The sequence below is a fragment of the Lissotriton vulgaris genome, chromosome 11 (assembly GCF_964263255.1).
Source record: "Lissotriton vulgaris chromosome 11, aLisVul1.2, whole genome shotgun sequence".
Taxonomy (NCBI): Eukaryota; Metazoa; Chordata; class Amphibia; order Caudata; family Salamandridae; genus Lissotriton; species Lissotriton vulgaris.
This window is the reverse complement of record NC_141699.1, coordinates 877,155,880-877,181,013: the sequence shown is the minus strand read 5'-3', so window position 1 is coordinate 877,181,013 and position 25,134 is coordinate 877,155,880. Positions and strand designations below refer to the sequence as shown.

At 44.5% G+C, this 25,134-nt stretch overlaps 1 protein-coding gene across 1 annotated transcript in view; it reads right to left on the bottom strand.

The window, feature by feature from the left end:
* SNED1 (sushi, nidogen and EGF like domains 1) overlaps window positions 1-25,134 on the bottom strand; it is a 2,960,801-nt gene that overhangs the window by 545,771 nt on the left and 2,389,896 nt on the right. The window contains exon 22 of the mRNA XM_086944023.1: window positions 24,482-24,665. Within this exon, the coding sequence (XP_086800149.1) occupies window positions 24,482-24,665 (184 nt within the window). The remainder of the gene's footprint in view (window positions 1-24,481; window positions 24,666-25,134) is intronic.

The window sequence follows — 25,134 nt, the reverse complement described above, 5'->3', positions numbered from 1 at the left end:
GTCTGGATGTCTGCACAGAAGACTGGGTTTCGGAGAGCTGTAGGGGAAAGGCGCCAAGTGAATGCCCACCTCGGGAATTGAGGAGGACGGAAACGGAGCCGGACAGGCGCGTGGTCGGAGAAGGTGCGAGCCATGTGCCTTACAACGGATAACCAGGTCAGGACATCCGAGGAGGTCTACCAAAAATCAATACAAGACCAGCAGCCCCGTGCCCCAGTGAAACAAGTGCCCTCCCGCAATTCGGGATAGGGATGTCACCAAACGTCGTAGAGATGTGTTCTAATGATTTTAATATTTTTCTAGTGTATTAATATTGTATTTTTATTTTACATTGTAATATGTATTTTTGTGTGGAAATTCTGATAGATATTTACTGTCTAATTGTTGTTCTTTCAGGATTATTTTCAAATGACTGAATAAAGAACACTTCAAATGATTATTATATATTATAATCAGGCATTATATAAACATTATTAAATGGTAACAGTGAACAGGCCAAGCAAGTTTCCAGACTTAAGAAAAATCTATATCTCACAGAGTCTGTTAAAGTTTACTAACTACAGAAACTCCGCAAAACACCACATGAAAATCAACTGGTGAACTGCTGTTTGGGTACTATATAAGTATGTATACAAATCACCAGTTTGGAGAGCCAACACCCGGTGCGTATACATAAGTTTGTCACCATGGTTGCTTGAAAAGGCCAAGTTGTAGGGTGATCACCTACCGCCAGGTAATTATAGACACCATTCACAGTCCTAGAAGTTTGAGTGTTAGATTAATGCATTGTTGGTGTTGTACTTGTTATGCTTCCACTGACCTATTTAAACTAACAAACCTAAAATAAATGAATAATTATGTTTATTGGTTTTCAAAGCAGAGCTATATCATCAATATCATCCAAAACAGTACAGACATCAAACATCTAACAAACAGCATGTGGTTGGCTTATTCTCCAGATCATCACCTGTTTAGACACTTAGGATATGTACTGACATCAACATTGCAAGAAACATGCATACATACAGCTATCAGACATTGTTGCTTGGTGATGCTGACCAGTCTTGTGCCTGTAGATACTGTCATAAGGGCTCCCAGATGTCTTTAGGTCTTAAGGAAGATGGCAACTTCTCTACATACAGTTTGAGATTTTCCTTACAGTAGACCAGATCCTTTAACCAGTGCTGTGGGCGCAGGGTCGGAACGCTTTCCCAGGTTATTGCCACCCGCCATTTCGCAAGCAACAGCACAATTCTGACAAATTTGCCTATTGCTCCCTTTCGCTGTGGAATGCAACTCAATAAGCAGATCTTCGGTGTACATTGGTGTCTAATTGCTAAGTACCCGTACAAGAAAAAGGAAGTGCATAATGAGGGAGCCGGTTCCACATAAGAAGCATGCATGTTGAAATTGCGTGGCCGCTGACCTTAGTTAAGGACAGATCCTGGCTGGGGGTCAGTTTAAGAATATAACGTCTGCAAAGCAAGGGCAAGGATACTGTGAGAAAAAAGGGGTTCAATGAGAAGGTGTATATGATCATAACGAGGTGAATCAGTGGAATTGGGCAGGACTTTACCTGTGCTGTTGGGCTCACAAGAGAGCCGTCAGGCTGGGTGAGTATCACATTGAGGAAATGCCTCCATGTGATTGAGCTAATATGCTTTTCTTAATTATGCAGAATGCCAATTATTCATGCATGTGTGTTTGTCTTTACGGGCCACTGTGTACTCAGGCGGCTTGTTCTGTGTATGTTAGTATTGTTGTAATCAATAAAGACTTTTTGTCTTTTCAATAGGAAGAAGCCAGATCTTTCTTCCTCCAGTGGGCAATGCTCCTATCAGATATGTAACTTTTCAAGTACATTTATTGATTGATCGTTTGACTAAAATGAATTGTTTTTCACTGAACTCATTATGTGTATTTGCAGTAGCCAGTTCAAGTTTAAGGTCCTGAAGAAAGCTGGGGCAATGCCCCTATGGCTGAAACATGTCGACCGTTTTGCATTGCGCTACAGGGTAGTCTTACTACCCAGCGTGTTTTTAACCTTAGACACCTGGATTCCCTCCTCAATGTTACCAGGATCTACGTAGTCTATTTTATTTTCACTAGCATTTGAGCACTGCACTTTCTTCATACTAGTCTAGGTTCAACACTAGAGCTAGACTACTGACATCCACTCGCACCCAGGCACTATATGGTCGGTTGCGTGATGGATTGTCCAGTAATTCCCACATGACGCAACTTCCACCATAACGGTGGTCTGATGGGAATCATTCTAGCCTCTGTGCTTTTAACAACATTATGTGTTTTACCGCATTTCTTCTCAACAGTACTTTTTTCTACACAGTCATCCAACTGGATCACAGTCCGGTTTAGGCACACACTATTTTTAGACCTGGTCTGCTTTATTGTGTATTATAATTATGGAGTGCGACAATGCAGTCATTTGGAGGGCTCACGGGAAAGCCGGTTAACGGGAAAATAACACTGGATGACAATGCGGTTCTATGAGAGAAAATTGCGCTTTAAATGAAATTTAGAATGAAAGAAGAAGAAATACCGACAAAGGGTTTGGCTTATACGCAGCAAGGCCACGCCAATATAACAATTAACAAAACAAACTGTCAGTGCTGCACCTTTCTTCTACCATTTCATCGATGAGCAATGAGTCAATCAAAAACCATTGTAACCACTTTTTCAGTTTGATTTAATCAAAACTTTGTTTTCACAATTTACATCTATTTATTCAAAACATCTCAAGTTACAAAAAATTCCTTTTCTTAACCAAAAAACTTTCACCCCCCTAACCAATTTTTTCTTTTGGAAGCCCACTTGGAATTCCACTTCACACACACTCTTGTCTACAGTCTCCCTACAAATTACGCACTCTATACCTGAATCATACTCATTTTCAACTAATCACCACATTCATACTACCACACTTTCTTCATTCACACTATGTCTACCCTGGGGTGCTTCAACAGAATCTTTTCCTGGAAAGACACAAAATGTCAGCAATTCTACATAAATGGAGACAAAACTACAAAAACACAAGGCCATCAACAGCTTCAAAGACAAAAATAAGATTAAACAGATTTTTTCTTTTTAGATTGGCCTAAACGTCGTGGTCTACGCGTTTCAAATCCCTCCCTTTTGGGGGATTCTTTCCTGGACCCAAAATTTCTTCTCATACACTCGAAGTGGGTCATAAGAACCTTCCTCTTTTAATTTTTTGTGAAGGAGGGCGGAAAGCGCCGGATTGTGGTCAAGTCTCCAGGAGTTTTTTTGAAAGATTCTCTGATCCGTATTCATGGGGGGTGGCTGACATTCCTACCTCCGCTGTCCGGGGTTTAAATTGTTCGATCCCTCACGCTTACGTGGCGGAGTGAGTCAAGGATCTCTCGAGCTGACGCTGATTCACTGGTTGCGTGAGAGTATTGTGATGGAGTGGAATGTGCTTATTAATCAAAGGGAAGTTTGATCAGTGATTCTAGAGAGTTAAGCACATAGGAAGAAGGGCTGCCAACACAAATAAACAGAGATTAAGCGTGTATAATTGATAAACTGTACTGGATTCTTGAAGTGGTGAGCAGGGCTCAAGACGCATATATACATGATAAACTGTACATGTTTTCCAAAAAAGGTAAAGTAGTAAAGTATACAATTTATCTACATTTAAGGACTTTATATAGGGAAACGGTGATTAATTAATTGCATTTAGGATACAATGCTAGAAGCTAAAACCGGGGCGCAACGGGGATCAAACAAAAAGTTCAGGGGTAGGAATTCAGAGTAATGAAATCCAGTCTTTGGTCCTGTTCAAGCCGATCCTTATACTGTCCATGCGGATTATCATTTCCAATTCTTCTTTGTTAAGCAGTAGGGCCTTATCTCCACCCCGTTGGGGGAGTTTCAGTGCATTCAAAACTGTCCATTTGATATCGTCCTCTGTGTCCAGCTAGATTGAAATGTTCAAACAACGGTGCATTAGGTTTTTTGCATCTCACTCTACTATGGTGTTGGGCAATCCGGGTATTTATCTTCTGTGTAGTTTGTCCGGTGTTGATTTTTGGGCAGGGACATTGAATAAGGTAAATAACACTGCATGTATTGCAATTGGAAAAAGTACGACATTTCACTACAGTGTTGTTAAAATTGAATGATTTGCCCATTGTAAAATCACATACATTAAAATTACCACATTTCGAGTGACCGATTAATGGCTCCATACCCCAATGTGCATCAAGAGTAGAGTGTGGTGTGGGACTTAGAAGTGCTGCTCTTACCAGGTGATCCTTCAAGTTGCAGCTTTTACGGAAAGTAAATAAGGGACGTTCGATATTTAGGTACCTGCATTCAGTATGGACCAGTGTTTAAGAATGGATTTCCGGACAGGGTTGGATACAGGGGAGAATGTCGTGACACAAACTATCTTGTTAGTATTGGTTTTCACTTTGGGGTTCAACAGGACTTCCCTGGGGCAATACCAAGCCGGTTTTTGTGCGTTGCGTACCAATCTCTTTGGGTATCTGCGGTCTCTTAATTTCATGGACAGAGGAGCTACTTCTGAAAAATATTCTTCCTTCGCATAACAGTTGCGCCTTATGCGCAAAAATTTCGAGTATGGAAGGGAGTCTCTTTATGTTCTCGGGTGGTTGCTACCATAGCATAGAAGTGGGTTGCGCTCAGTTGTTTTTCTATAGAGCTTTGTCAGCAGTTCCCCTTCAGAGTGGGAGATGGTAAGGTCTAGAAAAGAGATGGCAGATTTATCAATGGTGAGGGTAAACGTCAAGCCTAAACAATTGTTGTTCAACCAATGTAGAAATTGGTGTAGTATGTCTTCATTGTTATGCCAGATAAGAAAGATGTCATCTATATATCTGCGCCATAACGTGATTCCAGTGAAGAATGGGTTGGAAGGTGACAAAATGGCTGTCATTTCAATATGATTCATAAAAAGTATTTCCAGGTTGGGGGCAAAAACGTCTCCCATAGAAGTACCCTTCACTTGTTGATAAAACTGGTTGTCAAAGTTAAAATAAATTCCTGGTTAGACACAGTTCTAAAAGTTGAAGAATGAACATCGTAGGCACAGCATGTGGTCGTGGCCTGGAATCAAGGATTGTCTGAATGACCAGCATGGACATTGCTTGGGGAATATTGGTGTCCAAGGATTCAACATCCATTGTAGATAATAAGTCTGAGTCTGTGTTAAATAGATGGTGCTCTTCTAGGTTTATCATTGACATGCTATCTCTCACATAACATGTGGTTGTAGGTACAAAATCATTTATGAAGAAGTCAACATATTGTCCCAAAGGTTCCAAAATGGAACCACAGCCAGAAACTATGGGCCGCCCAGGTGAGCTGGTGAGTTTTTTGTGAACCTTTGGGAGCGTGTATATCATGGGTATCCTTGGTGATTTCACATTTAAAAAGAGAAATTATTTTTTGTTTAACCACATCGCTGCTGTGCATTTTCCCCTCCTGTGCTGTTTTATGATGAAGTCTATTGTTCATGACGAGCTCAGCTCGTCATCAGCACAGCTCCACTGTGCCTCATGACGAGCTGAGCTCGTCATGAGCATGGAAGGGGTTAAGAACCCTTTAGTTAGTGCCTCAGTTATAATCTGTGTAATGAGGCCCTGTAGTTCCTTAGTAGGGTTGGTGGGCTGTCTACAATAATGGTCAGTGTTGTAAGTTGGCGTAAGATTTCCGTTTTGTACATATCCTTTTCTTGAAGGACAATCCCACCACCCTTGTCCGCAGAATTATTACTGAGTGATTCATTCCCTTTGAAAGACTCAATAGCTTTTTTCTCCTCAAAAAGTAGATTGAATGGAATAAAACATCTCTCTTCTTCTAGTGAAGTGAGATCCTTCAGTACCATTTTTTCAAATGTCATGATATCACCTGGAATCATATTTGAAGTGGGAGAGAAGGTGGAGGGGGGGCGGAAGGGTGTGTTGGATGTGTTAGTAGGTGTGGGGCTCAGTTGAAAATAGGCATGTAGACATAGGCATTGAAAAAATCTCAGCAAATCCGTGTGGAGTTCAAAAAAATTAGGGTGAATAGTTGGCACAAAAGAGAGACCCTTACTTAAGAGGGATAATTCAGGCTCAGCTAAGGCATGTTTGGACAGATTAAAAATTGGTATAATCTGAGATTGTGCAACATCACTACTGTTTGTATTCACCATTGATAAAATTTCTGTTGTGTCTGGCGCTCGCCTGGCTGATTGTACCAATGCTGCATTTTTTTAACTCAACCACATTTGGGTGTCTCGTGCTGGCCCCTGCCTAAAAAAATACTGGCACCAGGGTTTATATTGGATGTACTTTGGCCCTCCCCAGCGTCTGAATTATCAAAAGAGTCTGCAGAGGTGTCAGAAAATCCGACCAAATTTTGACGTCTATTGAAGCGTTCCCACGGCCTTGTGTTCTGGGGGTTAGTGTACGATCTATTAGTATAGAAATCCTTTTGTAGGCTTGGGTAAGTATGTTCTACACTGTAGGCTTTAATGTCTTTTTTAACTTTAGTTGATTTTTTATTTTGCTCAAGTCCATGGAAATCATACACACTTTTCTGGATTTGGTCAAGCAATTTTTGACTTTCCGCTGCTGGGCTAGATTCTTTGAGTTCCAGGTTGATCGGGAACATGGCGGCCGCTAGTCTGTAACGGTCGCGAGCTCTCCTGCATGATTGATGGGCGAGCGTAGTTAGAGCTGTGGTTCGTACCTGAAAAACATCGAAATAGGGTTCTTGGGTCCCGAGTCTGTTGAAGGGATCCTTTCTTGTTTGAAAATTGTGGCATTAAGAGTATTTTCTTGAGCGTTTCGAGTGGCTTGTTTTCCGCGCTCTCCTTCCCTCGGAGCTACGCGGTGAGCTGCTGCTGCAGGGACGCTGGGAGGCATTTGGAAGGAGGCGGCGGCGCGGCTCGGAGGAGTGATCGCGCAGCAGCGAGAGACGGGCTCCTCCATATGGGGATTGTTACCACAGGGTTACCCAGCAACTATCCCAGCAATATTCAGGGGGTCAAACTAAAATCATTTGGGAAAACTTGCGTTGGGGATTCTGCACCAACTGCCAACTTAAAGGCACAGGCACAGGTACAGGAGCCCGAGAATGCAAGTGATGGAGCCCACATTGATGACCCTGGTAAGGCGGCAAGAGCGGGAAGCTTTGGAGGAGGGTGCTGCAGGGAGGGGGACTGCAATCTCAAGGAAAACCCCGGGAAAGAAGGGGAAAAAATGCAAAATGGAGGAGAGGGAGCAGGATAAGTTTAAGAGCAGGACCTTAAGGAAGCACCTAGTATTAACATAAGAAATAGATATACATTAAGGAGTAAAGGGGTCTGGGGCGAGGAGGACCTTACAGTAAGTACAGGAAACCTAAGACCAAGAGTTCAAGTGATCTCACCAACAATACCAACGGAGCCCTGTTTGGATAATTGCCTACTCCTACTCCTGAATTGGAAGCACAAACAGGGGTGGCACTGAATCAAGGTTTGAACCAAGGGCGTAACCCCCCCCCCCCCCCCCCCATAAGCTCTAGAGAGAAAGGAAAAGTAAAAGAAAAAGAGAAAGGGAAGCCCAAGAAGGTAGAAATTACACCCTTTCTGCGCTCATATTTCAAGGTACAAACCCAGGAGTCAGTAACCAATATAAAAGTCAACCCAGATCCACCAAAATCTTGTAACACTACATCGCAAAGGCAGGAACTGGTTAAGAATATGGATCCGGTCGCGTTTACAGGCTCTCAGGAGGATTTTAAGTTCCAAATCCCCACAAAAAACAATTTTGAGCCATTAGTAGATCTAGATTAGGAAAATGCTCCAGATCCAGTTTCAGGTTCGGATAGTGTAAACTCCACAATTGTTCAGAGCCTAGTATCTTCCCAACCTTTACAATCTCCATTAGTACATTCAGATAAGACAGTGGAATCAGGATCATTGTCGGGACAGTCAGTAAAGTAGAACCCACAAGATTTTGAGAAGCTAATGACGACAATGTTATCTGAGATAAGACAGAGGTTTGTCAATTCTGAGAATAACCAGCAAAAATTCAGGGACAGTGCGAGTCAATGGAAGAAAAGATAAATGGCCTAGTAGAACGAGTGGGCGTCAAGGAACATGCGTATGGGCAGCTCTCAGCTAAGGCGGTCGGAAACCAACTGGAAATTACGAAATTAAAAAAGAACGAGCAAGAATTAAAAAATAAGATAGAAGCCTCTTGGCCAACGCGCCCTTAATTATCTGCAGGGACTTCAATATACATTTAGATACTGGTGATTGGGATAAGGACAGTTATACGGGGAGGAAACCTAAAGTCTTTAAAGCTTTAAGGGCACTCATGGCCAGCCATGGTCTGGCAGACATATTGTCACGTAAAAAAATAGGGGATCCAGGTTTTAATTATTTTTCGTGTCCACACAGGAAATACGTTGGACTAGATTCTTTTTTTGCCTCTGTCTCTCTTTTAGAGGGAGCACAGATTAAATGACTCCCAAAGGTACTGTCGGACCATAATCCACTGGTAATGAACATTGAGTTCCTGACATACTCAAAGGTATACACAAAATGGACGTTTGATAAAAAACTGTTTGCTACAGAAGGGTTCATAGAGCATATTAGGGGTGGACTCAACAGTTTTTCTATATGAACAGATACAGCACACCAAGAGAAAATGTTTGGAATACAGTCAAAGCAGGGCTCAGGGGTAAAATAACCAGTTTTGGGGCATTTTTATAGGAAACAACAGAGGGACTAGATACAGGCACTTACAGAGGAGCGGAGTTTTTATGAGAAACAACATATGGTAGCCATAGGACAAAACAGACAGACCTACAAGCTAGCCTAGAGCTTAAAGTAATCAGGACTAAGGCCAGAATTAATGGAATCTATAATAAAAAAGTGGCTGAAAGATTTCAAACGGGGACACTGGATTACTACAAATATGGAGAGATCATGGGGAAGCATTTGGCACTACGACTCAAACAAAGGGCGGCTGCAAATAACATCCTAAAATTAAGAGAGAAGGAAGGTCAGATAGCTACAGATCTTCCAGGTATATTAAAAATACTTATGATTATCAAGATTTATATTGCTCTAGGGACTCTCCATCAGGTACAATTGAGGTAACAACAGGGAACGTGTCCCCTCATTTGCTGCAGGTTAAAGCTGATATTTCCCTGAATGCGGTCATAGAGGCATTATGGACGATGGCTTTGGGAAAGGCATCGGGCCCGGACGGAATCCCGATGGAGATATATAAAGCCTTACAGGCAGACCTGGCCCCCCTCCTGGTTGATTTGTTTTTATTGGTTCAACAGAAGGGGGCCCGTCACAATCTTGGCATGAGACCAATATAGTGATCTTTATAAAGAAGGGGAAGAAGCCTGAAGACCCCGCCTCATATAGACCAATATCATTAATCAACACTGATGAGTAATTATATTCTAAGATTTTGGCTCTAAGACTATCTAAGATAATTGGGTCCCTAGTGAGCCCATGGCAACATGGCTTCATCCCGGGCAGAAGCACAACGGACCATGTCCGAAGGGTAATTTCGTTATTTGATATAGCCGAAGCCACAGGTATACAGATGTCTCTGATACTATTGGATGCGCAAAAAGCATTTGACCAAGTAGAATGGGCATACTTGCGGCAAAATTTAAGATTCAAGGGCTTCGGCCCACATATTTTAACTGCCATCCAAGCTATGTATTTTGAAGCACATGCAAAGAAACAGGTAATGGGGAAGGAGTCGGGTAGGATTAGAATCACTCGCAGTACGAGGCAGGGGTGTCCCTGCTCCCCTATCTTATTTGCGCTGTATATAGACCCCTTAGTTAGATCTATACTGAACGACCATGCAATCAAACCGATGGGGGTTATGGGCTATAAAACCAAAGTGTTGGCCTACGCCGATGACATCGCGGTCGTCACCCCTGATCCACAATCTGCAATAGACAAGATTGAAAGGCTGGCTGTAGAATTTGGAAAACAGTCGGGATATAGTCTGAATACAGACAAAACACAAATTGTTTGTACTAGGACCACGCAATTTCGGTATCCGCGAAGGAAGGAGTCACCCACCTAATTAGGGATTTCTATTACGGCGGAGGTACACACAACTTGGGAAATAAATTCGGCTCTCCTCTTAAAAAAATGGAGGCAGATCTAAAGAGATTGGATAATCTACTTCTATCCATCATCGGAAGAGCAAATGTCATTACGATGTTTCCTAAGCTGTTTTATCTATTTTGTTGTATACCTTTGGAACCGGCAACCACGGTATTCAAAAAGGCAGATGGGCTGTTTTCCCAGTTTATATGGGGGTATAAAAAGATTAGGAGATCGTTAAAATTAATGACCTTACCACAACATCGAGGGGGGCTGACAGTTCCTAATCTTCTCTATTATTTCTGGGCTGTAATGTTCCAACATATGAGTATCTTATTTAGGCCAAAAGCTTGGGATCCGGCTGGGGTACTGGATTTGGACAATGAAGTCCCTCCATCTATCTACGAATTAGCCATTGGTAATCTAGCACCAAGGCTAATTTTAAGGCAGCTGGAGGGTAGCTAGTATAAAAAAACACGTTTTAAGATCTTAAGAGCAGCCTGGAATGTATGGCGGAAGGTTAGTAAAAATATGGAAATACCCAGAATCCAGAGATACGTGTCTCTATGGCGCTCCTCTGTCTTCCCGGCACCAATATATGATAATATAAGTATAATTTGGGAAAAGGCAGGAGTCAAAAATATAGGAGATATTATCGACTTGAATGGAGTCGTTTCGTTTGGGGAACTTCAGAAACGATATGGGCTCGATCCTAACACTTTTTTAAAATATATCCAAGTAAGGGAGATAATAAAAACGGTGGTCGTATACCCTATTAACTTTGTTCACATACCGCTTTTAGAACACCTAACGAAAAAACAGCTTTGAGTAAAGGATTTGTATTCATTGCTGATGGAGGCTACTCCGGATGATATCGCCAGGGTAGAAAGTGGGTGGGTGAGTAAATTGGATAACCCGGATGTAGATATGCGTAGATTATTAGAGCTTGCTAAAAAACGTTCTCATCAGCAAATCTTAAAGCCCACATTTTCAAAACTATATTTAGATTCTTTTTCACCCCGGCCAAACTTTGTGCATCGGGGAAAAGGGATAACAACAAATGTCCTAGGTGTGGTCTGGGCCAAGCTGATATAGTACATATGTTTTCTGAGTGTTGTAAATTGGATACATTCAAGAAAGGTATTGAATTGTTTTTATATCAAAATCTGGGGCAGGCTGTTTCAACTTATAAAGTTGATATTTGGATGTGATGAAAGCCTACAGCTAGAACTGTCACAAGTCTATCTATGCTCTATGGCTATAGCCATTTACCATATAATGATTGCTTCTATGTGGAAGGATGAAGACCCTCCAACTTATCATGCATGGTAAGCCAGACATTTTCATATATTTGATTTGGAGATGGCATTGTATAAATTTAAAGGTAGAAGTGGGAGGGCAAGGGGTCGACTGATCTGGGGGCCATTGACGGAACAGTAGGGGGGTTAGAGGAGAATTGTCTGTATATCTCATGGTTTTGTCTTTCTCTTTTTCTCTATTTATATGCTTTTGTGTTATGAAGTCTGTCCTCTGTGGGTTTATTAAAAAAATTAATATTTTGGTATGTGTTATAGCAAAGTATGCAACCACTGCTTCCTGTAAAAAAAAAAAAAAAAAAAAGACCAGGTCCTTTAGCCAGTGCTCTGGTCGCGGGGTCTGAACTCTTTCCCAGGTTATTGCCACCCGCCTTTTCACAAGTAACAGCCCACTCTGACAAATTTGCCTATTGCTCCCTTTAGCTGTGGAATGCAACTCAATAAGCAGATCTTTGGTGTACATTGTACAGGGACCTTTGACATATCTTGAATACTCTGTACTAACTCCACCCAGTACTCAGACACCCTCTTGCAATCCCATGCCAGGTGCCAGAAATCCGCATCTGGCTGCCCACATCTTTTACACCTGCTGTTATCTCGTAGCCCACATTTATATAGTCGTAGCGGTGTGCAGCAAACATGATGGATGTATTTAAAATGAATGATTCTCAAATTACCATTGGAGGTGAGGGCAATTGGTGAGTTTACAGAAGTGTTTCCATTTCATGGGCGTTAGCGGTGGAGTGAGTCTATCCTTCCATCGAGCAAAGCTTTTATCGTCTCTGTTTACTTTTTCTGCTCTAGCTGACCTGTACAATTTAGTTATAAGTTTGTGACATGTGGGAGTGACAAGGAGCAACTGCAAAGTTTGCAGCGAAGGTGGCTCAGCAGGAAATGTGTCATAACGCACCTGTATCACCAGCTTTAGTCTGTAAAATATTAACCTAAAAAGCAGTGATGGGTTGTGAATATATTGCACCTTCCCTGCTGTGAGAAAGCTACCATTCGGAAACACATCTAGCATTGTGTCTCTACCTGCCTGTCACAAGGAATGCATCGCACCACTTTCCTGCATCACCAAGAGTGCAGCGTGATAGGCCAGTGGGAGCGCTGGAGCACAGAGTGGAAGTTTTGCCGACAACCTGCCGACAGAGTGCCAAGAAACAATTGTGGTGTCTATTGCATTTATTTTATGTTTGGGCGTGCCTCTATGTGTGTGTGTGTTAATATTTACTTTAAAGGACTTCGATGTGCATCCCCATCTTCCACCGCCACATGAGGAATGAAATTGTGATGGCTGTACCAGTAGTAGACATACTGCGCCTGCGCGCAGAGATAGTACAAGTGCATATCTCGCACACAGAAGCCACCCTTATCGTAATCCAATATAAGTGTGTCCCAACTCACCCGAGCCTGTCCCCCCTTCCCCCCAGATTAATTGCACCAGTAGTGATCGAACTGTAATGAAAAACTGCTGAGTTCATTTTATTGGAATGTTGCTGAACAGGTAAAGAAAACGAAGTAACACAATCATTTTAATGAGGGCAATCCGATCCGCCAAAGATAGCGGTAATACTACCCATCTGTCCACCTGCTGCTCGAGCAGAAGGCACACTCTCCCATAATTTTCTTTAATCACTATCTCAAGATCCTGGTGCACCCATATACCCAGGTATTTGATAGGATCGGTAGACCACACCAACTGAAACTACAAAGGAGGCGACTTTGTGTGCTTCATTAGTGGTAATATCACTGATTTGTCCCAGTTAAGTCAATCCCGAAAAGAGGCCAAATCTTATATATCCACGTAGCACTAGAGCTAGGTAATTTTGCGGCTCGCTGATTAACAAAACCATGTCTTCAGCATAAAGAGATATGCCCACTGGACGGTGTGAAAACCTGATAGCCAAGTCTCTATGTCTTTGTCTGATTATACATGCTAGGGGCTCAAGCATGATGGACAACAGAAGCGGTGAAAGAGGACACCCCTGTCTGGTTCCCTCTATGAATCTAGAAGGGCTCAGATGTTAGGCCCCCCACCCCCACCCATGCACAGGGATCGGTGTACAGTAGCCTCACCCAGCCAATGAAAACCGCAGGGAATCACATTCGCATCAGGATTTGGAACCAGTAGCTCCATTCAACAGAATCGAATGCCCTCGCCGCATCCAACATCACAACAGCCGCGGGGAGGGCAGGATCCAGTAAATGAAGCATCGCAAAAATAGTGCGTTAGTTGTGGGACATGGACCTCTCCGGTATAAAACCAGATTGATCCGGTAGGACCAATTTCGGCATCAGCGGTTGGAGTCTGGCTGCTAAAACTTTTGCGAGAATTTTGGCATTTAGATTAATGAGTGATAAGAGGCGATAAGAAAGGCATTGTAATGGTGTCTTATCTTTCTTTCAGAATGTTATTATCAGGGCTTGTGTTAGCGAGGGAGGAAGTTTGCCGGCTTCATGTGCTTCGCCATACACTTCTAGCAGATGTGGTACCAGTAATTCAGCATATTCTTTACAAAATTCTGCTGTTAGGCCGTCCTGCCCAGGTGCCTTTTTGTTGGGTAGATTACGGATAGCCTCATGAATGTGAGATGCTTCTAACGGTTGGCTCAGATAGTCTTGGTGACCCTTAGCCAGCCACGCACAGGCTATGTCTGCCAAGTAGTCATCCAGCTCTGGTGGGTCGGGCCCTCCTTGCGAAGTGTACATTTTTTCGTAACAGGTGCGAAATTGTTCAATTATGGCTTGCGGCGTGTAATGATCCACACCTTGACCATCTGTTATTTTCATTATGGTGTGGTGCTCAGTGCGGTGTTTAAGCTTAGTCACTAAATTATGCCCTGGTCTGCCTCCCTCTCCATATGCCCGCGCCACATGTCTCTTGGACAGATAGCGGATCTCTGATGCTGCTATTTTGAAGTGTTCTACTAGGAGATCCCTAATTCGGGATAGTGTGTGTGCGCACTGAGAAGCGCCTCGTATTCTCGTTCAAGCTCTGACAGAGCCGTCTCGATTCTTTTGATTTGTCCCCTGATGTCCTTGAGAATGCATGATGAGGTGCAGATGCAAGTGCCCCTGATAGTCACCTTAAAGGCCTTCCAGAGGGTTGCCCCACTGTCCACCGAGCCTGTGTTTAAGTAAAAATACTGAATTATGGCCTCCCTACTCGTGGTAGAATAGATAGGGTGTAATAAAGCTTCAGCCCTGAATCTCCATGTGAATTGATGCGGGATACTCGTTGAGACATGGAGAGTGAGTTTGACTGGATTGTGGTCAGATAGAGTGTGAAGGAGTGCAAATAAGCCCGATACCCAGGCATTCGCCCCTTCATTCAGTAATCAATAGACCAAGCGGGACCAGCTACCGTGCGCAGCAGAAGCATGTGTACCTGCTAAAGTATCATTATTGTGAAGCCGCCATGTGTCTACTTGGTCAAGTTCAATCATGCCATTCCATACTAGCTGGGCTGTTCTAGGTGTGTAACCCTCCCTGCTTACTGGATTCATCCTTACTAGGGTCTAGGTGTGTGTTAAAGTCGCCCCCCCCTTCCCCCCACAGAACCTCAGCATCGGGCTATTCACGTAGTATACTAAAAATACCCGCAAACAATTAAAGCTCTTCTGTATTAGGCCCATACACATTGACTATAGTTCGAAGCGAGATACCCAATTTACCATGCACAATAGCGCAGCACCCCGTCATCTATACATGTTTTAATCTCAGTGAAGGCAGTACCCCTCTTTATGAGCGTCATGACCCCTCGCGCATATGAGTATGACGAAGCCAGAAGATATCCCGCCCACTTGAGAGCAATCTTGGCCTCCGTGTGTTTAGTTAGATGTGTTTCTTGGAGAAGAGCGATCTGAACCTTGTGGTGGTCCAGATAGGCAAACACCTGTTAATGTTTTTGGGGGAATTCAGTCCACGGACATTCCATGATAGACACGTAACCCTATCTTTAGCCAGCATCATTATCTATGTTCATCTGGGATGTACAGAGTTCCCTTGCTTGCATAAACCAACACGTGCCCATTATCAACAATTGTCGTGCCAAGCAACCACAAGTAATGAACCCCAGTAACCACAATCCCCCCACCCACTTTAGAATACCCAACTTGCCAAAGCCATCCCAGTGAGTAAACAGAAACCTTCGAGTGTAAAATATGAATATAGCGTAGTTCGGGGTGCACCCATTTGGGGACGCACAACGAGCTCCCTAGGTGTAAAGGGCGGTGGCCGGCTAGTGGAGCAGTGCTCCCAAAACACAGTATTTCCAAAATGTGAAACAGACAAACAGTGAAACAGTACAAATTGACCGATTGAGAGGCAACCAACGTGAAACAAAAAACATGATGTGATGTAGACTACAAATGTAGCCATAGTTCCCGCCAGGGCGGATCCCACCCCTACCAGCATGAGGCATCATATGTAGCAACGTTAAGAAACATATCCCATTTGGTCACAGTACTCGTTAGAGAACCTTCTGAATGACGTGCCGCTGGAGTCAATCCTCGTCTTCTGAAGCATCGGGACGGCCTTCTTCTTATGCATTACAGTCTTTACATACTCCATGGCTTATTTGGGGTTGGTGAAAATCTTTGCTTTGTCATCTGATCCGATGCAGAGCTGGGCTGGATACGCATGGCATATTGCACGTTTTCTGCCATTATTTTTTTTTTAACTGGTTGAAATTCCTTCTTCGCTGCTTGGACAGCGGCTATGAAATCAGGATAAAATGCCAGTTAGTTACCCTGATAAGTTATGGTGCCTTTCTGGCGCGACAGGCGCAGCACCGAGTCACAGTCTCTGTAATTGAGGAGGCGAGCAATAATAGGTCTAGAAGGATCTCTGGGGGGGCGAGCCACAAGCGATCGATGAGTTTTCTCCACTATCACCAGATGTGATAGACTCTCCGTGCCGAAACTTTTCCCTCAGCATATTCTCGATGTAAGTCTCCAGCTTGCCTACATTGGTCGACTCCAGCAGGCCTACGATACGAAGATTATTGCACCGAGATCTGGCCTCCAAGTACTCGTTCCTGGCTTGAATCACTGTGAGTACTCCCTCCATATCCAGGGATTGTGAAGTCACATGCAGCAGAACATCTTCCCTATCCGATATGCGTTTTTTGGATTCACTGAGCCGCCTATCTGCTTGTCTAGTTTTGCAGATATGTGGTCCACGCGACCACTGAAAGACTCAATTTTCCCATCAATGGGCTGCAGGCTTGCCTGTATTGCACTTAGCGTTGTCTCCAGGGAGATGGGGATTCCGCGGGGGCTTCCAATTCATAGTCCAATGTTGCTCTCTGCTGCACTCTCTTGGGTTTTCGCAAGTCAAAGTTGAGGCGTGGCTGATTTTTGTCCGGTTTACCCATGTTGCGTTTTCCCCTCTGCAACACGGTAGTGCCCAGCAGCCTCCTAATACAGTGCGCTTGTCCTGGTCTCCTCACGCTTAGGGGCACCACTGACACACGTTACTTTTTGTAGAGACACTGCACTTGATCAGACGTTCTTTATGTCCAGTACCACAATGCAGCTGGCCACCAAGCTGTGCCCAACTTGGGGAGAGGATAGCACCCCTCACGCCTCCACCCTTTACAGTATGGCCGCGGAAGCAACCACTAGCCTTCACATCTTGCTGCAGCAATCAAACTGCGCCTGCCGCTATGTGGTACCAAAGTGGCTCGTCGGCATGTCGTATGTGCCACACAGGGGGCCACATCGCCAAACTCGCCGTCCAGAAGGCCAGCACAAGTGAACAACAGCACCACTCAGTGTGAGTATAGGGCCACAACAGTGAGCCGGTACAACCCTGGTGTTTTGCGCCTCTCTTGAGCTCTTTGCCCCACGCCAGTATTGCACAGCAGCAGGCCACACAATGTCTCTACACGTTGCCAGGTTCCCCTCTCCTCGCGCTCCCGCACTGGGTCCTCAACCTCCTGTGGAGAGGTCGCCACAAAGCCAGGAACCACCTTCGTCGCTGCTCACGAATTCCTTACAGCAGGCTTGCAGTGCTGCACCCGAGCCACTCAGCTCCACTCAGGATGGGGGCACAGCCCACACCACAGCCTCCAGCTGCCCGCCCAAATCCAGCCACACTACACAGCAATAAGGCCTCACCAGAAGGACGGATCCACAAGGGGGCCCTCTAGGTAAGGGAATATCCAGCGACACTCTTCGACGTTTGCGCTGACCCTCAGGCAGCCCTCAGGCCTCTGGCAGCCGATGTACTGCCCACGCGGCTGCCATGGTAGGTTACAGGCCAGCTCTGTCTCGCGCCTCCAGCCCTGTGCGCAGCTGTTTCGGAGAGAGGACACTGCAATCACAGGCTCTGTACACCTCCTCGTCTGCCGAGCAGTTCGCCCTCTTCACTCGGGCAGTGCACAGCAGGCTCGCGGGGCACACAGCAGGGATGTGCAATGCATACTGGAGACGGGCGGATGGTTCTCCTCACACACCACACCGCCCGCACAGATTCAACCCCGGTTTGCCTCGACCAAACTGCACCGGAGGAGCGGGCCACCCAGGCACTCGCTGCCACAATCAGAGTTAGCAGCGTTACCTCACTCTGTAGACTCGCATGCGCAGGCAGCCTCTGGGCTCCAACGGACGCCAATCTGCTCACGCAGCCGCCCTTTTACATAAAGTGCCGCTGCTCAGCCAGCCAGCAGTCAAGCGCAGCGGGGCGGTGATCACGGCAAAGATGCCTCCGGCAGCCTCCCTGCAGGTTTATGTCAGTTGCCACTGGTTCTTGAGCGTGAATGGTGTCTAGGGATCAGGATAAATGAAGGTTTGGCAAGGCAGCTGGCAGAGCTGCACTACAGCGCAGCCATCTTGCCGTGCGCCCTCTAGCGCCCCCCCCTGAAATGAATGATTTTTAGTTGAAACTTTCAGGGCTGGAAATCGTGTCTGTAATGATGTGGAGTATAAGGATGAATTCCTATGTCGATCAGATGAGGAGAGTCTAAACTTCATGTCTCTGTCAGGGAGAGCATATGCTGGCCAAAAGGAAGTTCTTACAGAAAGCGGAACCACCTGACCGGCTTTTTCACAGACAACTGAGATGTATGTTCATTATGTGGCTACAAAGATGGGCAATGGCTCAAAACTTTTACTTCTTTTGCTCCCTCGATGGAGACTGGTGTCCAAGGTCACTGAAGGGTGAAGAAAACGAGTCGAAGGACTTTGGGCTGAGGACTCAACTTTTGATGATTTTGTCCTCTCTATTCCTCCACCTTACAACAGCTCAGAGACGTTTTGCCCACGAGGAACCTTGCGCCACCTGCACTTGCTGCAATAAAAGACCCCTTAAAAAGACTAATTATTATAACGGTCTTAGCCAACCCCCATGATATTTTTCATGTTTACAAGAGAATGTACTAGTATTATTTCCTGTTTCATGCAAGGCAGACAACAGCTGGAAATGAAGGAGAACCAATGTACTCCAGGTTTGCTCCACCAGCAGTTTCACTGACATGAAGTAGTAATATTTAGCCTGTGCATAGTTTGTCTTTTGCCAAATAAAGCACACTACTGTTCACTTTGAAATCTCAGTGGCATATTTTTCTGCGGATATCACACATGTAATGAGTTTGGATTGCGGGGGACTGGATGTGCCAGTACCACCAAATGTCTATCACATGATACAACTTTTTGATCATCCAGCACTCACTTCTCCATGCTCCCTTTCATATCATATCCTTTGTATGATCACGCAGGAACCCCCGATACATCTTATGATGCAATACGTGCATTTTATGGGTACGGGGCGCCACCTGGTGAAGTGGTTCACGGAGTTGATCAGGGAACATACTTTAGCGGATTTAACACTGCTGCGAGCCAGCTAGGATACTGATCAAGGGAATTCCTACTCGGAGAAAGAATGGTCTGTGGTCCTGGAAATTCACAGGCAGGTCTCCAGAAACGCTTGTTTTTGGCTGATCAAGTTTTACATTGTTTCATAGGGCTTATCTTTCCCCAGACTAGATTAATCGATATTTCCATAGACAGGATGCGTGCTGTCCGCGCTGCAAGTTGGCGGAAGCGGATCTCCTGCATATGCTCTGGGCTTGCTCAGCTTTACGGGCTTACTGGGAGGGTGCTTTTGGGGCATTGGCCATGTGCACGGACAGGGAAGTATCGAAAACATGGGAGACCTGCATCACTGGCGTCTTCCCCAAAACTAAAAAACAAAAAGCGTCCACCCGGTTTCTGGATCTGAGCTTCATTGTGGCTAATTGACTGATTACTTGCTACTGGAAAGCGACTGAGCCTCCATCGACAAAGGCATGGTTCCTCTACTTGCTGAATTGGGCGAAGGCTGAAGCAGTTTATCTGGTTCGAGAAGACACAATGGGATTATGTAAATTCCCTATCTCCACTGCATGGAACACTATGCTGTGCGTGCTACAGGGGTTGTTGCTACCGGATGGCCACACAGACGTCCCCACAACAGATACGTAGAACATTCTATTTGGTTGTGTCTTGGATCTGCGCTTCAAATTACTGCGTGGACGGAAGCCCCCCCACCCTACATGGGGAGGTTCCTTCTAGTCAATATTAGGATGTGCATCTATAGGATGGCTGTTAGGATCCCCTTTGGGTCCACCGGCATATGTACTCCCTCCCACATCTCTCTGCTGCCCTATTTCCCTTCCCACCCCTTTCCCGATAGTTTCTCCCACGTTAGGGGTTTGTTTTTTTCAAAATTGTTTGGCGTACTAGCTGGATCAATCTGAAATGGCGGAGTGAAGCCATAAGTACCGACTTTTCGTGATCGTGAAAGAAGAATATTTTATTGTTTCACAATGTGATTGTGCATTATTCCGAAAGGTGGGTGGAGGTCATATGATGGATAGGAAATGTCATGTGTAAAGCTTAGATGTGCAAACTTGACGGAAGTAACTGCTAATGTACAGCTAATTTGTGATTCGTATATGTTATTTACCTACTAGCTTAGAATGGTGTTTTCTAAGATGATGTACCACTTCCTATCTACGTTCACAACAATAACGTTTTTAATAAACAGATGAAAGAAAAAAAAGTATATCCTTTGAATGCACACGTCATCAAGGCAACTTTGGGCCTGATTTAGAGATTGGTGGACGCCTAATTACAAGTGCTTTAGGATAGATACAACTCATTTGTAATTAGGTGGAAGGGATACCCGTCAGGGTTGTCACAGAGTAACCCGCCCGCCAAACTCTAAATCAAGCTTGCACCTTTATCTTTCTCTCTATCTCTTCTCTGACCTTGATTACAACTGGGAAGCTAATTTAGTTTTGGATGTAAACTCCTGTTGGCGACTGAAACAGGACTCGAAATCTGACATTATTTCCACAAGCATAAACTATACGTGTGCTATTTTCACCATAAATTAATTGTATACCCTGCATTACTTGACCACAAAAATACAGTAGATAAAACCGTGCAAGGCACGTGTTGCCAAATAGCACGAAATTGTGATTTGCATACAACGGAAAGCGTTCCAGAATGCCCCCGAAAAATTATTTTTTGTGATTTCTGCCAACAAGATTCTTGCCAGATTTAGAGGACGATTAGGATCGCGGACGGACTTGCGTCCGTCCGCGACCCCAGAGCAGGAGGGAACCTCCGCATGGCATGCGGCGTTCCCTCCTGTGCAATTAGGATGTGACCGCCACCCTGGCGGTCACATCCTCTATTTTTAACATTGCGGCGGGTGCAGCTTCAAGCTGCACCCGCGGCAATGTTAAAAATGCACGCATTGCATTTGCATGCAGAAAGAGGCAGGCACCGCGCGGTGCCTGCCGCTTTCTGCATGCAAATGCAGGGGGGTACCATAGGTACCCCCCATGTGCACCCCCCACCCCCCCTTCACCTAGGGGGCCCGCAACGGGCCCCCGCAGTGAAGTTCCGTATGCTTTTCCACGGCGGAAACCCGCCGCGGAAAAGCATAACTCACTGGCCATCCTAATATGGTGGACGGTGTCTGTAAGACACCGTCACCATATTAGAGCTTTTCCGCCGCGGTTGTAATCCGACCATGGCGGAAAAGCTGCGGACGGAAACCAGGACCCACCAGCCATCCTAATGTGGCGGTGGGTCTTTGGTCAGTCCGCGGCGGTTTTTCCGCATCCTCGGGGCCGGCGGTGGCTTCCGCCGGCCCCGAGGATGCGGAAAAACCGCAATCGTAATGACCCCCTTAATCTGCAAAAGAAACAATTGATGGACGGAATGCTGGACAGTGCACACATTCGCCCCCATTCACAAGGATGTGGATTAAATCCATCATTATTTTGCTCATCACACACCCCAGTTTTGACCCAGCCATATGCAAATCAGTCTTGATCCTGTTCCGTGTGGGAACAGTCCAGCCCGAAATGCCAAGCCAGGTCCTCCCTGGACCTGAAACCGGTCCCAGGATGCTTGTTTCTGGTCCAGGGAGGAAATGGCTTAGCAGTTTGGGCTGGACTCTTCCCACAAGGTTCTATAGTAAAAGAGAGAGGGACCCCACACCAAAGGGATAGGGTACCAGAACTGACTCTATGTCAAAATTAATTCCCTTTGGGTTGTTTTAGGAAGAAGACACCAATTCTTACAGACTACTAGACAAATACCATTCACTCTTTAGGACCTTTCAGTTGGAGCAATGCAAAAATACAACAAAAACAGTTCTATAAAAACAAAATGGATTCAAAGTGACAATTTATTCATATAAAAACCAAGTTAAAAACAAATATCAAACAAATTTTTATACTTCTAAAAAGAATTAGAATTAGAATTTTGGGAAAACAGACAGTAAAAAACGGAACAAATTAAATACACATTCTAGAACTAAACCTAAGCTATTCCTAAAGTAATAAGGGAGGTGCAAAATCAAGGTAAAAGTTCTACAACAGTTAGAGTAATCCTTGTTCATTGTATATTGCACTTCTCCCCTTAGCTCAACGCGTTTCAACGGACATTAAAATACAGCCGCCTTCATCAGGAGTATATTGGCTGTCTTCCCAAAGTTAATTTCTTATTCCAATACTCGCGGATCTTTCTATGACGATTATCGTCCACACAAGAGTGATCGGCTATTACTTGAGATATTGTCTTATTTCTTTATCGTGATCCTTGCAGTAATAGGCCTACGCTGTAGATGAATCAGCCGTAGAAGAAAATGTATCAATATCGAATTGTCCCTTGCTAAACAGCAATGTGGAGTCAATAGTTTTGGATATTGTTTATCCAAGAACTAAACGTCGATAGTATGATTTATAAACAGAAAACGAAATGTTTCTGCACGCGGTACGGAGGCCTCTCTTGAATCAATTGAGAGAGCTTCAATAGATCGACACTTGATCCACTGTCCGCTTTTTAAGGGAGATTTTAACCTCAGCTTCTTTCATGTAGTGGCTTGAGGCGTCCCGCGTGCAGTCCAAACAGTTTCCTTCATAGAGAACAATTCGATATTGATACGTTTTCTTCTACGGCTGATTCATCTACAGCGTAGGCCTATTACTGCAAGGATCACGATAAAGAATTAAGACAATATCTCAAGTAATAGCCAATCACTCTTGTGTGGACGATAATCGTCATAGAAAGATCCGCGAGTATTGGAATAAGAAATTAACTTTGGGAAGACAGCCAATATACTCCTGATGAAGGCGGCTGTATTTTAATGTCTGTTGAAACGCGTTGAGCTAAGGGGAGAAGTGCAATATACAATGAACAAGGATTACTCTAACTGTTGTAGAACTTTTACCTTGATTTTGCACCTCCCTTATTACTTTTAGGAATAGCTTAGGTTTAGTTCTAGAATGTGTATTTAATTTGTTCCGTTTTTTACTGTCTGTTTTCCCAAAATTCTAATTCTAATTCTTTTTAGAAGTATAAAAATGTGTTTGATATTTGTTTTTAACTTGGTTTTTAGATGAATAAATTGTCACTTTGAATCCATTTTGTTTTTATAGAACTGTTTTTGTTGTATTTTTGCATTGCTCCAACTGAAAGGTCCTAAAGAGTGAATGGTATTTGTCTAGAAGTCTGTAAGAATTGGTGTCTTCTTCCTAAAACAACCCAAAGGGAATTCATTTTGACATAGAGTCTGTTCCCACAAGGAACAGGGTCAAGACTGATTTGCATATATATGGTTGTATGTTCTTACTTCGCATTCCGTTGCAACGCATGCCTTTACCACGCATGCGTTACAACGGAATGGTATTTCTACGCATTTGCTTTTCCTCGAATTCTTCCGTTGTGACGTCATACGTCGTTAAGAGGAAGCGGAAGTTTTTTTCCGTTTTCTCTTAAACGACGTTGATTGCCAGCATATCCCGACGTGACTTCTGGTGAGTTTTATTTATGGGGGGAGACCCCCCCAAGCCCCCTTTTTTTTAACTTTTAACCTTTACCACATATGCCTTTACTACATACCTCGTAGTAAAGGTATGCGTGGTAAAGGATTTCGTGGTAACCACGCATGCGTTGTACTGCATGCGTGGTTAAGGTATTCGTGGAAAAGGCCTCGTTGTAGTGGCCGTTTCCCCATATATATATGACTGTGTCCAAACTGGGGTGGTGTGTTGAGCAAAAGAATGATGGATTTAACCCAGATCCTTATCCAGCATTCCGCCCTTCAATTGTTTCTTTTGCATTCAGATTTTAATCGGCAGCACACTTATGAGCAAAGATAACCCAATAAGTGCATGGAAACATTTAGCACAACTTGGATTACCGATTAAGGTACAAATTAAATTTGACTCCAAAACAGAATTAGCCCATTAGTTGTAATCAGGGCCATCTATTATTTCCCGTGCTAAGATAGTATTTTCCTTTAAAGCACTAAGTTATGTTTCAATCAATGGGTATAATATAATGTTAAACACAAAAGCTGCTCTTCACATTAGTCTCACCAACATCCTTAACTTGTTCTTTCTCTCATGCTGTCCAGTTCTCTGCTCCCACTTCTTTGTGTCCCATTCACACATCCCCAAACCCCAAACCACGATTTCCTCTCTCCTGTCCATACTTGTGAATCTCTATCTTGTGGGTGCTGCCCGGCTCCTCACCAGAATGTGTATTTGTTGGTGCTGGGTTGTATATCCCTGTGGCGGTGCTCTTCGTCCCCTGGATGGAGGAGGGTCACCCGGATCCTGCTGACAGTCGAGTGCGCCCCCTTGTGCAGGCCCCATGTTACCGTAATGGAGTGCGCTGTGATGTTGCGTACTTGGAAGGCGTCGACAGGAAGCGGCCCTGGCAGGATGAGAAAGGATATAAGGGTCAACACTTAATAGGACGACGTCCAACCAATCTTTGAGGTTTGGCACAGATTTAAGGACTGCAAATATGCCTTCACAATGACACCTACAGACAAGAGCTAAGCGTGTTGCTAAATGAATACAGTCATGCAAGAAGGAAGTGCTTCTGGGGTGGCTGTGGCAGCACTGTATGTAAAGTGAAGCTCTAACAATTAGAGGAGACGCCTCGTGCATCTGCTTGACATTCTTGTCTAGTGCACTAACAGGGTCTCTTGACATGTCTATGGCACAAGCTAGCCAGGGTGGGCAACGCAGCTCAGTCCGGCGAAAGAGCCAGAGAGCAAAGGGGCGAGTGCTCCTAATGGCGCCCTCCGTGCGGGATAACGAAAGATGATGAACTCCTGCCTGATGATAAGGTGGTGCCCACTGCCCATACGTCTGAGAATGGGCTTAGTCGGGCAACA